Source organism: Scomber scombrus, unplaced genomic scaffold, assembly GCF_963691925.1.
Source record: "Scomber scombrus unplaced genomic scaffold, fScoSco1.1 SCAFFOLD_57, whole genome shotgun sequence".
Lineage (NCBI taxonomy): Eukaryota > Metazoa > Chordata > Actinopteri > Scombriformes > Scombridae > Scomber > Scomber scombrus.
In genome coordinates this window covers 117,501-132,426 of record NW_026910437.1, presented here as the reverse complement: position 1 = coordinate 132,426, position 14,926 = coordinate 117,501, and the positions used below count along the sequence as shown (strand labels likewise).

At 50.7% G+C, this 14,926-nt stretch overlaps 1 protein-coding gene across 1 annotated transcript; it reads right to left on the bottom strand.

Annotated features, from left to right (window-relative positions):
- Positions 1 to 871: 871 nt before the first annotated feature.
- znf839 (zinc finger protein 839) lies at positions 872 to 14,659 on the bottom strand. The gene is given in 13 exon segments (XM_062415157.1): positions 872 to 2,625; positions 2,985 to 3,085; positions 3,205 to 3,292; positions 3,488 to 3,592; positions 4,869 to 5,015; positions 5,726 to 5,818; positions 5,903 to 6,016; positions 6,122 to 6,142; positions 6,144 to 6,253; positions 7,200 to 7,403; positions 7,406 to 7,684; positions 7,749 to 8,013; positions 13,697 to 14,659. Coding segments are annotated over 13 exon segments (3,195 nt in total). The 5' UTR covers positions 14,435 to 14,659; the 3' UTR covers positions 872 to 1,695.
- Positions 14,660 to 14,926: the final 267 nt, after the last annotated feature.

The following is a 14,926-nucleotide window of genomic DNA, read 5'->3' as shown; positions in this document are numbered from 1 at the left end:
GAATAGAATGAGAACCTTAAAGTCTCAACAAAATGACTCAAACTCTGGAGGACTTTTTCAGTTCTAACCCTTCAGAAGAGAGGACACGCGTGTGCAGGTGTGTGTGCAGGTGTACGTGTGTGTGTACAGGTGTGTGCGTGTAGGTGTGTGTGTGCAGGTGTGTGTGTGTGTGTGTGTGCAGGTTTGTGCGTGCAGGTGTGTGCGTGCAGGTGTGTGCGTGCAGGTGTGTGCGTGCAGGTGTACGTGTGTGCAGGTGTGTGTGTGCAGGTGTGTGCGTGCAGGTGTACGTGTGTGCAGGTGTGTGTGTGCAGGTGTGTGCGTGCAGGTGTGTGCAGGTGTGTGTGTGCAGGTGTACGTGTGTGTAGGTGTGTGTGTGCAGGTGTGTGCGTGCAGGTGTGTGCAGGTGTGTGTGTGCAGGTGTACGTGTGTGCAGGTGTACGTGTGTGCAGGTGTACGTGTGTGCAGGTGTGTGTGTGCAGGTGTGTTCGTGCAGGTGTGTGTGTGTGCAGGTGTGTGCGTGCAGGTGTGTGCGTGCAGGTGTGTGCGTGCAGGTGTGTGTGTGCAGGTGTGTGTGTGCAGGTGTGTGTGTGCAGGTGTGTGTGTGTGCAGGTGTGTGCGTGCAGGTGTGTGCGTGCAGGTGTGTGCGTGCAGGTGTGTGTGTGCAGGTGTGTGCGTGCAGGTGTACGTGTGTGCAGGTGTGTGTGTGCAGGTGTGTGTGTGCAGGTGTGTGTTTGCAGGTGTGTGTGTGTGCAGGTGTGTGTGTGTGCAGGTGTGTGTTTGCAGGAGTGATGAAATCATTGATCAGTTCAGCAGTTTATTGGAAGAACAGGAAATGTATTTAAACATCAATAAAGTTCAATTTCCTCCAAACTGTTCTTTTGAAGTTTTATAAAAAGTACTAAAATAATTCTTTAACTTGTTTAAACTTAGTTTTTTATGTTTATCTACATTTGAACATCAACTCATACATTCCTATTTTTAAATGAGCGATGAATCCAAACAAGTTTACAAATGTACACTCGACACCCGAATCCTAAACCAGCAGGTCCTCTGATGACATCATCATAGGTGACATCATCATAGGTGACATCATCATAGGTGACATCATCATAGGTGACATCATCACTGTCTGAGTCACAAACTGATTCTCTCCATAATAAATGAGGCTCATATTTATTGTTGAATCTGCTGTGGTGAGATCAGGGTTTTATTGATCAGGTTTATTGATCAGGGTTTTATTGATCAGGGTTTATTGATCAGGGTTTTATTGATCCGGGTTTATTGATCAGGTCATCTGTAACATCAGTATATTGATCTCAGTCTTAATAAATAAATATGAGCTCGACAAAATAACACAACGAGAGTTTAATCAAGAAAATTAGAAACTGAAGTTGCGAGGAATCAAAAACTGGATCCGCTCTGGTTTCTGAACAGTTTTCACTTTAAAACCACCGAGTCCGGACCGGCTCTCTGGAGACCTTCGCCCCCCCTGCAGGCTGCCGGGCTTCATGACACCCACAGTAACAAGCTGGTCCTGAGGGGGGCGCTGCAGGCCCGGTCCAGACCAACAGGTGTGTTGAAGCTCCGCCCCCATCAGGACAGAATTGTTGTTTAAGGAGGCTGCAGGTCCAGGTGTTGGTCCACCTTAAAATCTCCCTGCAGGTGTGATGGGGTTCAGGTCCAGTCTGGTCCACCTCAGTTCGGATCAGCTGGGATTCTGGACAGGATTCTGTTGGCTCCATCTGACGCCTCGATGCCCAGCAGGGCCTGGACCGCCTCCAGTGGAACCCCCTCTGGTGTCTGGATGTGCATGGTGGTCCCGTCCGGACCATTGACAATGACAATCCGGTCTGAACCGGGCTCCGCCAGCTGGACCGTCAGACCCTCTGTCTGGATGTAGATCTCCTGACCCTCCTGCAGTTCTTTGGTGCTGGACTCAGACTGGTGCTGAGGGGATGCCAGAGTCTGGGAACTGGGGTCAGACGTCACAGTGGACCCGGATTCCGGCGTCAGGGTGGACCCGGACTCCGGCGCCAGGGTGGACCCGGACTCCGTCGCCAGGGTGGACCCGGAGTCAGGTGCCAGGGTGGACCCGGACTCTGGTGTCAGGGTGGACCCGGAGTCAGGTGCCAGGGTGGACCCGGACTCTGGTGTCAGGGTGGACCCGGACTCTGGCGTCAGGGTGGACCCGGACTCTGGCGCCAGGGTGGAACCGGACTCTGGCGTCAGGGTGGACCCGGACTCTGGCGTCAGGGTGGACCCGGACTCTGGCGCCAGGGTGGAACCGGGTTCTGGTGTCAGGGTGGACCCGGACTCTGGTGTCAGGGTGGACCCGGACTCCGGTGTCAGGGTGGACCCAGACTCTGGTGTCAGGGTGGAACCGGACTCCGGTGTCAGGGTGGACCCGGACTCAGGACGTGGACCCAGAGCCTTCTCCAGCTCCTTCATCTGGGCTGCGATGTCACTGGTGCTCAGAACCTGGTCCTGTCCTGCTGGCAGAGAGTCCACCTGTACATCAGGTTGCAGAGGCTCCGCCTCTTGGTCCTCACCGGGAGTCACCTCCATGGGCTGGGGGGGGGCGCAGGGCCTGGGGGGGGGGGCTCTGCAGATGGGGGGCCAGAGGACCTGGGGGTCCAGAAAACACAGTTAGAACGTTCAGTTTTTGTTCACCTGGGGGGGGTCAGCTCACCTTGGGGGGGGGGGGCAGCTCACCTAAGGGGGGGTCAGCTCACCTTGGGGGGGGTCAGCTCACCTGAGGGGGGGACAGCTCACCTTGGGGAGGGGGGGGGTCAGCTCACCTCGGGGGGGGGGTCAGCTCACCTGAGGGGGGGGGGGGCAGCTCACATAAGGGGGGGTCAGCTCACCTTGGGGGGGGTCAGCTCACCTGAGGGGGGGACAGCTCACCTGGGGGGGGGGGGGTCAGCTCACCTGAGGAGGGGGGGGCAGCTCACCTGGGGGGGGGGGGCAGCTCACCTGGGGGGGGGGGGGCAGCTCACCTGGGGGGGGGGGTCGGTGCTTGGAGACAGCAGTTTGGAACCAGATGGAATCAGAGGAACCGAAACAGAACACGACTTCAAAGACGAAGCTGCAGAAAGAAAAAGTCACATTTCAATCTGTAGTACTGTGTAGTAGTACTGTGTAGTACTGTGTAGTACTGTGTAGTAGTACTGTGTAGTAGTACTGTGTAGTAGTACTGTGTAGTACCTGCTCGGTGCAGCTCGAGGCCGTTCTGCTGAACCGGGACGCTGTTCTCCATCTTGAATCTCTTGGACGGCGGCAGCATCTTGGAATTCTGGGAAACAGAGTTTGTGACTGAATCACACAGAACCTGGATCAGGTGCGAACCTGGACCTGACCTGCCAGAGACCTGGTCTCTATCTAGGTACTTGAGGTAACACATCCATGTTTCTGAAACCAGGATCTGTTACCAAACCTGGAGCCGGATCCAACCTAGATCCAGCCCCCAGGACCCGGCCTGTGAGTTTACCTCCATGTATCGGACGTTCTTATTGGTCAGACCGGAGCTGTGAGACACACCAGGAACCACTTTCATCCTGTTCACCTCGTCCAGGATTCCAAGGGACCTCGCAACCTGAAACACATACGGTACAGGACAGTAGGTTACGGTACAGGACAGTAGGTTACGGTACAGGACAGTAGGTTACTGTACAGGACAGTAGGTTACGTTACAGGACAGTAGGTTACGGTACAGGACAGTAGGTTACGTTACAGGACAGTAGGTTACTGTACAGGACAGTAGGTTACGTTACAGGACAGTAGGTTACGGTACAGGACAGTAGGTTACGTTACAGGACAGTAGGTTACGGTACAGGACAGTAGGTTACGGTACAGGACAGTAGGTTACGTTACAGGACAGTAGGTTACGTTACAGGACAGTAGGTTACGTTACAGGACAGTAGGTTACGGTACAGGACAGTAGGTTACTGTACAGGACAGTAGGTTACGGTAAAGGACAATTGGTTACTGTACAGGACAGTAGGTTACGGTAAAGGACAATTGGTTACGGTACAGGACAGTAGGTTACGTTACAGGACAGTAGGTTACTGTACAGGACAGTAGGTTACGGTACAGGACAGTAGGTTACGGTACAGGACAATTGGTTACTGTACAGGACAGTAGGTTACGGTAAAGGACAATTGGTTACGGTACAGGGCAGTAGGTTACGTTACAGGACAGTAGGTTACTGTACAGGACAGTAGGTTACGGTACAGTACAGTAGGTTACGTTACAGGACAGTAGGTTACTGTACAGGACAGTAGGTTACGGTACAGTACAGTAGGTTACGTTACAGGACAGTAGGTTACGGTACAGGACAGTAGGTTACGGTAAAGGACAATTGGTTACTGTACAGGACAGTAGGTTACGGTAAAGGACAATTGGTTACGGTACAGGACAGTAGGTTACGGTACAGGACAGTAGGTTACGGTACAGGACAGTAGGTTACGGTACAGGACAGTAGGTTACGTTACAGGACAGTAGGTTACGGTACAGGACAGTAGGTTGCGTTACAGGACAGTAGGTTACGGTAAAGGACAATTGGTTACGGTACAGGACAGTAGGTTACGGTACAGGACAGTAGGTTACGGTCCAGGACAGTAGGTTACGGTACAGGACAGTTGGTTACGGTACAGGACAGTAGGTTGCGTTACAGGACAGTAGGTTACGTTACAGGACAGTAGGTTACGGTAAAGGACAGTAGGTTACGGTACAGGACAGTTGGTTACGGTACAGGACAGTAGGTTGCGTTACAGGACAGTCTACATTACACTACATACAGACTCCAACAGGTAAAGCAGCTCACAATAGAAACCTGGTAGAATTCAGTAAAACCGAGTAAAAGCCCTCACCTCAATGTTTCTGACCTCCAGTGGCATGGCTCCGCCCTGTGGGCTGATGATGTAATCCTGAGCAGCCTGTCTCACCTGAGACTGCAGGGACTCAAACTCACGGTAAATGTCTGGAAAACGGGTGCGAGCAGGACCCCCACGCTCCACCTGAAACAGCCATAAGACACAATGTAGTGTTTCTTAGAAAATACACCTGGCAGCTTTTCAAGATGGTGGCACAGAAGGCAGTCCACTTGGCTTGGCTCTGTACCACAACGCTGACATCTGATGTATAATATGATGTATATATGTAAATAATAACATCAGGGGGGTTTCTGAATGTGACAATGGATGGTCTTGTGGTCTCTCTAAATGCTGAGAAAGCATTCCACAAAGTTGAGTGGCTTTATCTGTTTTCTACCTCAGAGCAACTTCATTCATTGTGTGAAGGTCCTTTATAAAAGTTATATCACAAAATGTTGGTGTTTGGAGGCAACCCTACGTAAATATCTATGTGGGACAGTATGTGGGACAGTATGTGGGACAGTATGTGAATATCTATGTGGGACAGTATGTGAATATCTATGTGGGACAGTATGTGGGACAGTATGTGAATATCTATGTGGGACAGTATGTCAATATCTATGTGGGACAGTATGTCAATATCTATGTGGGACAGTATGTCAATATCTATGTGGGACAGTATGTGAATATCTATGTGGGACAGTATGTGAATATCTATGTGGGACAGTATGTGGGACAGTATGTCAATATCTATGTGGGACAGTATGTGAATATCTATGTGGGACAGTATGTGGGACAGTATGTGGGACAGTATGTGGGACAGTATGTGGGACAGTATGTGGGACAGTATGCACCTTGGCCAGAAGCAGCTCCCACAGACTCAACACTTTAGTCAAACGAGGAAGGACGACGTCCATCAGCTCCTCATCCTCACACTGCTCCACCAGCTGTAAGCAACAAACGGTTGTCATGGTAACACGAACGATATCTTCGGCGTCATAAAACTTTTACTTTGAAAGTTCACGTCTTACCTCCTGCAGTCGTTCCCGTCTCCTCTCTGCCTGCTGCTCTGCTGTTGCCATGGTAACACTGAGCTTGGGAGGTCTGCCGCGGCGACCCCTCCGGCCGATGAGGCCGACCGTCACCTGAGTGGGACGACCAATCACATTAAAGTTAATATGAGGCAGACCTGCTGGAGGCCGCAGTGATTACAGAAGAAGCTGCCGCTTGTTGACGTTTGTGTCACTCACCTTCGGAGGCGGTCCCATCGGCCGGCCCCGCCCTCGGCCCCGCCCCCTGCCTCGTCCTCGACCTCGAGGCCGGCCGGGGCCCCGCTGATGGAGGCCCCTGAGTCCTACAGCTGCAGCTGGGCCCCCCTCCACCTGCAGGAAACACACAAAGTAAACCAGTCAGTAATCAATCAGCCGATCAGTTAAGGTGCTCATTAATCGAATTTTGAACGTGATTACGATTTTGGGGCCAAACGATCTCAAAACTAATAAAATCGGGGGGAAAAGATTTTTTGTAATTTTCCTGCAAAAAGCCGAGCATGTTTATTTATGATGGGGGGGGGGGGGGGGGGGGTTAAGCAGCCCACACTCCCGTATTAAGTAAGTTTTTATATTGCGTTAAGCATCAAAGGCTGCAGCACGTTTCTAAAGTTAAAATAAAATCGTTATTTAAATTTTGACCAAAATAATCATGATTATGATCAGTAATGATAAACCAATCAATAACCGATCAGTAATGATAAACCAATCAATAACCGATCAGTAATGATAAACCAATCAATAACCGATCAGTAATCATAAACCAATCAATAACTGATCAGTAATGATAAACCAATCAATAACTGATCAGTAATGATAAACCAATCAATAACTGATCAGTAATGATAAACCAATCAATAACTGATCAGTAATGATAAACCAATCAATAACCGATCAGTAATCATAAACCAATCAATAACTGATCAGTAATGATAAACCAATCAATAACTGATCAGTAATCATAAACCAATCAATAACCGATCAGTAATGATAAACCAATCAATAACTGATCAGTAATGATAAACCAATCAATAACTGATCAGTAATCATAAACCAATCAATAACTGATCAGTAATCATAAACCAATCAATAACCGATCAGTAATGATAAACCAATCAATAACCGATCAGTAATGATAAACCAATCAATAACTGATCAGTAATGATAAACCAATCAATAACTGATCAGTTTAATCAGTGTATCTGATTCTAATCAATATAATCACTGATCAAAGTAATTGATCCTGATCTCCGCTTTGATTGGTGGTTAGGTGTCTTACTCTGGTTGTTGCCGTGGCGACCGGTCTGTCCTCCTCCTTCTTCTCTTCGTCCTCTTCGGCGGCGGGCGGCTCCTGTGATTGGCCGCCGTCGGCGGGGGGGGGCGGGCTCTCCGTGAGTCGGGTTCAGCTTGTAATGGCGGTTCAAGCCGCCGGCGCCGATGTACGACTTCTCGCAGGCTTGGCAGCGATGCGAGCGGCTGCGGCTGTAGGTGAGGGGGGGGGGCGGGGCCTCCTGCCGAGCCCCCCCCCCCCCTCCTCCTCCTCGCTCAGGTCGCTGTAGTCGTCCGACGCCGACTGGCGGCCGTCCGCTAAGTCCTCCGTCTTTATGAACTTATAGTCTTTGGCTTTGTACTTGGGGGGGCGGGACACGCGGCCGGACCTGGTCTGGACTTTGGCGGCCTTCTTGTCTCTCTTCTTCTGCTTCTTGCCCCTCGCTGGGGGGGCCGGGGGGGGCGCGGTGGGGGGGCGGGGCTGAGCCGGGGGGGCTGCCGGTTTAACGGGGCCCTTCAGCGTCACACCGTTAGCGGTTTTAATTAGCGGGAAGCTAACGGTCTTGAGGGAGGGGGGGGGGCGGTTTGTGGACCAATGGGAGCAGAGATCCGACCACGGGGGCAGGGCTCTGCAGGACCAGCTGGAGGGGGGGCGCACCTGGACTCTGCTGGACCAGGAAGTGCTGACCCTGCTGACCAATCACAGGCTGCAGCTGCAGAATCTGAGCGCTCCCATTGGCCGACAGCTTCACCTGATGGGGGGCGGAGCCAGACTTCACTTCCTGTTTGGGAGGAATCTGGATCTGGATACGAACCGGTTCAGCCTGCGGACAGAAACCACATGAGACCAGAACCACAGGATAATTTCCAGGACTGCCTTTTTTCATCTGCGTAATATTAAATCAGACTCATCCTAGAACACTGCTCATAGAACCTCATGAACCTAGAACACTGCGCTCCCAGCTCATAGAACCTCATGAACTTACTAGAACACTGCGCTCCCAGCTCATAGAACCTCATGAACCTAGAACACTGCGCTCCCAGCTCATAGAACCTCATGAACCTACTAGAACACTGCGCTCCCAGCTCATAGAACCTCATGAACCTACTAGAACACTGCGCTCCCAGCTCATAGAACCTCATGAACCTACTAGAACACTGCGCTCCCAGCTCATAGAACCTCATGAACCTACTAGAACACTGCGCTCCCAGCTCATAGAACCTTATGAACCTAGAACACTGCGCTCCCAGCTCATAGAACCTTATGAACCTAGAACACTGCGCTCCCAGCTCATAGAACCTCATGAACCTACTAGAACACTGCGCTCCCAGCTCATAGAACCTCATGAACCTACTAGAACACTGTGCTACCAGCTCATAGAACCTTATGAATCTAGAACACTGCGCTCCCAGCTCATAGAACCTTATGAACCTAGAACACTGCGCTCCCAGCTCATAGAACCTCATGAACCTACTAGAACACTGTGCTCCCAGCTCATAGAACCTTATGAACCTACTAGAACACTGCGCTCCCAGCTCATAGAACCTTATGAACCTAGAACACTGCGCTCCCAGCTCATAGAACCTCATGAACCTACTAGAACACTGCGCTCCCAGCTCATAGAACCTTATGAACCTACTAGAACACTGCGCTCCCAGCTCATAGAACCTTATGAATCTAGAACACTGCGCTCCCAGCTCATAGAACCTTATGAACCTACAACACTGCGCTCCCAGCTCATAGAACCTTATGAACCTACTAGAACACTGCGCTCCCAGCTCATAGAACCTCATGAACCTAGAACACTGCGCTCCCAGCTCATAGAACCTTATGAACCTACTAGAACACTGCGCTCCCAGCTCATAGAACCTTATGAACCTACTAGAACACTGAGCTCCCAGCTCATAGAACCTTATGAACCTACTAGAACACTGAGCTCCCAGCTCATAGAACCTCATGAACCTACTAGAACACTGCGCTCCCAACTCATAGAACCTCATGAACCTACTAGAACACTGAGCTCCCAGCTCATAGAACCTTATGAACCTACTAGAACACTGCGCTCCCAGCTCATAGAACCTCATGAACCTACTAGAAAACTGCGCTCCCAGCTCATAGAACCTTATGAACCTACTAGAACACTGCGGTCCCAGCTCATAGAACCTTATGAACCTACTAGAACACTGCGCTCCCAGCTCATAGAACCTTATGAACCTAGAACACTGCACTCCCAGCTCATAGAACCTCATGAACCTACTAGAACACTGCGCTCCCAGCTCATAGAACCTTATGAACCTACTAGAACACTGCGCTCCCAGCTCATAGAACCTTATGAACCTACTAGAACACTGCGCTACCAGCTCATAGAACCTTATGAACCTACTAGAACACTGCGCTCCCAGCTCATAGAACCTTATGAACCTACTAGAACGCTGCGCTCCCAGCTCATAGAACCTTATGAACCTACTAGAACACTGCACTCCCAGCTCATAGAACCTCATGAACCTAGAACACTGCGCTCCCAGCTCATAGAACCTCATGAACCTACTAGAACACTGCGCTCCCAGCTCATAGAACCTCATGAACCTACTAGAACACTGCGCTCCCAGCTCATAGAACCTCATGAACCTACTAGAACACTGCGCTCCCAGCTCATAGAACCTCATGAACCTACTAGAACACTGCGCTCCCAGCTCATAGAACCTTATGAACCTAGAACACTGCGCTCCCAGCTCATAGAACCTTATGAACCTAGAACACTGCGCTCCCAGCTCATAGAACCTCATGAACCTACTAGAACACTGCGCTCCCAGCTCATAGAACCTCATGAACCTACTAGAACACTGTGCTACCAGCTCATAGAACCTTATGAATCTAGAACACTGCGCTCCCAGCTCATAGAACCTTATGAACCTAGAACACTGCGCTCCCAGCTCATAGAACCTCATGAACCTACTAGAACACTGTGCTCCCAGCTCATAGAACCTTATGAACCTACTAGAACACTGCGCTCCCAGCTCATAGAACCTTATGAACCTAGAACACTGCGCTCCCAGCTCATAGAACCTCATGAACCTACTAGAACACTGCGCTCCCAGCTCATAGAACCTTATGAACCTACTAGAACACTGCGCTCCCAGCTCATAGAACCTTATGAATCTAGAACACTGCGCTCCCAGCTCATAGAACCTTATGAACCTACTAGAACCCTGCGCTCCCAGCTCATAGAACCTTATGAATCTAGAACACTGCGCTCCCAGCTCATAGAACCTTATGAACCTACTAGAACACTGCGCTCCCAGCTCATAGAACCTCATGAACCTAGAACACTGCGCTCCCAGCTCATAGAACCTTATGAACCTACTAGAACACTGCGCTCCCAGCTCATAGAACCTTATGAACCTACTAGAACACTGAGCTCCCAGCTCATAGAACCTTATGAACCTACTAGAACACTGAGCTCCCAGCTCATAGAACCTCATGAACCTACTAGAACACTGCGCTCCCAACTCATAGAACCTCATGAACCTACTAGAACACTGAGCTCCCAGCTCATAGAACCTCATGAACCTACTAGAAAACTGCGCTCCCAGCTCATAGAACCTTATGAACCTACTAGAACACTGCGGTCCCAGCTCATAGAACCTTATGAACCTACTAGAACACTGCGCTCCCAGCTCATAGAACCTTATGAACCTAGAACACTGCACTCCCAGCTCATAGAACCTCATGAACCTACTAGAACACTGCGCTCCCAGCTCATAGAACCTTATGAACCTACTAGAACACTGCGCTCCCAGCTCATAGAACCTTATGAACCTACTAGAACACTGCGCTACCAGCTCATAGAACCTTATGAACCTACTAGAACACTGCGCTCCCAGCTCATAGAACCTTATGAACCTACTAGAACGCTGCGCTCCCAGCTCATAGAACCTTATGAACCTACTAGAACACTGCACTCCCAGCTCATAGAACCTTATGAACCTACTAGAACACTGCGCTCCCAGCTCATAGAACCTTATGAACCTAGAACACTGCGCTCCCAGCTCATAGAACCTTATGAACCTACTAGAACACTGCTCTCCCAGCTCATAGAACCTTATGAACCTACTAGAACACTGCGCTACCAGCTCATAGAACCTTATGAACCTACTAGAACACTGCGCTCCCAGCTCATAGAACCTTATGAACCTACTAGAACGCTGCGCTCCCAGCTCATAGAACCTTATGAACCTACTAGAACACTGCGCTCCCAGCTCATAGAACCTTATGAACCTACTAGAACACTGCGCTCCCAGCTCATAGAACCTTATGAACCTAGAACACTGCGCTCCCAGCTCATAGAACCTTATGAACCTACTAGAACACTGCGCTCCCAGCTCATAGAACCTCATGAACCTACTAGAACACTGCGCTCCCAGCTCATAGAACCTTATGAACCTAGAACACTGCGCTCCCAGCTCATAGAACCTTATGAACCTAGAACACTGCGCTCCCAGCTCATAGAACCTCATGAACCTACTAGAACACTGCGCTCCCAGCTCATAGAACCTCATGAACCTACTAGAACACTGTGCTACCAGCTCATAGAACCTTATGAATCTAGAACACTGCGCTCCCAGCTCATAGAACCTTATGAACCTAGAACACTGCGCTCCCAGCTCATAGAACCTTATGAACCTAGAACACTGCGCTCCCAGCTCATAGAACCTCATGAACCTACTAGAACACTGCGCTCCCAGCTCATAGAACCTTATGAACCTACTAGAACACTGCGCTCCCAGCTCATAGAACCTTATGAACCTAGAACACTGCGCTCCCAGCTCATAGAACCTCATGAACCTACTAGAACACTGCGCTCCCAGCTCATAGAACCTTATGAACCTACTAGAACACTGAGCTCCCAGCTCATAGAACCTTATGAATCTAGAACACTGCGCTCCCAGCTCATAGAACCTTATGAACCTACTAGAACACTGCGCTCCCAGCTCATAGAACCTTATGAATCTAGAACACTGTGCTCCCAGCTCATAGAACCTTATGAACCTACTAGAACACTGCGCTCCCAGCTCATAGAACCTCATGAACCTAGAACACTGCGCTCCCAGCTCATAGAACCTTATGAACCTACTAGAACACTGCGCTCCCAGCTCATAGAACCTTATGAACCTACTAGAACACTGAGCTCCCAGCTCATAGAACCTTATGAACCTACTAGAACACTGAGCTCCCAGCTCATAGAACCTCATGAACCTACTAGAACACTGCGCTCCCAACTCATAGAACCTCATGAACCTACTAGAACACTGAGCTCCCAGCTCATAGAACCTCATGAACCTACTAGAAAACTGCGCTCCCAGCTCATAGAACCTTATGAACCTACTAGAACACTGCGCTCCCAGCTCACAGAACCTCATGAACCTACTAGAACACTGTGCTACCAGCTCATAGAACCTTATGAACCTACTAGAACACTGCGCTCCCAGCTCATAGAACCTTATGAATCTAGAACACTGCGCTCCCAGCTCATAGAACCTTATGAACCTACTAGAACACTGCGCTCCCAGCTCATAGAACCTTATGAACCTACTAGAACACTGCGCTCCCAGCTCATAGAACCTTATGAACCTACTAGAACACTGCGCTCCCAGCTCATAGAACCTTATGAACCTACTAGAACACTGCGCTCCCAGCTCATAGAACCTTATGAACCTACTAGAACACTGCGGTCCCAGCTCATAGAACCTTATGAACCTAATAGAACACTGCGCTCCCAGCTCATAGAACCTTATGAACCTAGAACACTGCGCTCCCAGCTCATAGAACCTCATGAACCTACTAGAACACTGCGCTCCCAGCTCATAGAACCTTATGAACCTACTAGAACACTGCGCTCCCAGCTCATAGAACCTTATGAACCTACTAGAACACTGCGCTCCCAGCTCATAGAACCTTATGAACCTACTAGAACACTGCGCTCCCAGCTCATAGAACCTCATGAACCTACTAGAACACTGCGCTCCCAGCTCATAGAACCTTATGAACCTACTAGAACACTGCGCTCCCAGCTCATAGAACCTTATGAACCTACTAGAACACTGCGCTCCCAGCTCATAGAACCCTATGAACCTACTAGAACACTGCGCTCCCAGCTCATAGAACCTTATGAACCTACTAGAACACTGCGCTCCCAGCTCATAGAACCTTATGAACCTACTAGAACACTGCGCTCCCAGCTCATAGAACCTTATGAACCTAGAACACTGCGCTCCCAGCTCATAGAACCTTATGAACCTACTAGAACACTGCTCTCCCAGCTCATAGAACCTTATGAACCTACTAGAACACTGTGCTCCCAGCTCATAGAACCTTATGAACCTACTAGAACACTGCGCTACCAGCTCATAGAACCTTATGAACCTACTAGAACACTGTGATTTATACAAATAAACATTAATTGATTGTGACAGAAACCTCAGAACCAGAACCAGAACCAGACTCACCTTCTTCTGGACTGAGCTGCTGGTCTGCATGGCGACCTGCCGGGCCGCGGTCTTCAGCTGCAGCGAAGCCTGAACCTGCTGGACCTGCTGGGTCTGGACATGCTGGGTCTGGACCTGCTGGGTCTGGACCTGATGGACCTGCTGGACCTGCTGGGTCTGGACCTGCTGGACATGCTGGGTCTGGACCTGCTGGGTCTGGACCTGCTGGACCTGCACCTGCTGGACCTGCTGGTTCTGGACCTGCTGGGACCGGGTCACCTGGTTGATGACCTGCTGAAGCTGGTTCGGGTCCAGAGCCACGTTGTGGACCGGAACGGTCTTCAGGACCTGGTTCTGGTTCTGGAGCAGCTGGGCTGCCTCGCTGTCAGAGACCTGGACCAGGTCTTGTTGGACCAGGTCTTGCTGGACCAGGTGCTGCTGGCTGAGCTGGTCCAGCAGAACCTGCTGGTCCTCCACACTGAGACCTGATCCGTCCAGCAGAGTCCCGTCCGGCTGCAGGTACAGGATGGTGGTCTGGACCAGCTCCGGGACCTGGTCGGGCTCCAGACTGGAGAACTCTGTACCTAGCAGGACCGGCTGGTCCCCGGGCTCCGGCAGACCGGGTCCGGGCTCCGGCAGACCGGGTCCGGGCTCCGGCAGACCGGGTCCGGGCTCCGGCAGACCGGGTCCGGGCTCCGGCAGACCGGGTCCGGGCTCCGGCAGACCGGGTCCCGGTGTACCGGACTCGTTATCCGCCATTTTGGCTGCGATGCTAACAGTTAGCTTAGCTCAGACCGGGACCAGCTCAGACCGGGACCAGCTGCTGATCAACCGGATCAGGTACCGGGTCCGGTACCGGGTCAGGGTTCGGTATGACCGGATATAACGCGCAACTGTTAGCTGGTCCGCGCGAGACGATCAGAGCTGCAGAACCGGAGAACCGGGAGCAGCTAACAGTTAGCTTCACTGTTAGCTTAGCACTCAGTCACCGGGAGGGAGGAACACCAGGACCGGATCCACCGGACCGGATCCACCGGACTGGATCCACCGGACCGGATCCACCAGATCCAGTTTTACAGTCAGAATAATAACATTTAATATAAAATGTTAATTTATATAAAATACACACACACACCAACACACACACACACATACACACACACACACACATACACACACCAACACACACATACACACACACACACACACACACACACACACACACATACACACACACCAACACACACACAC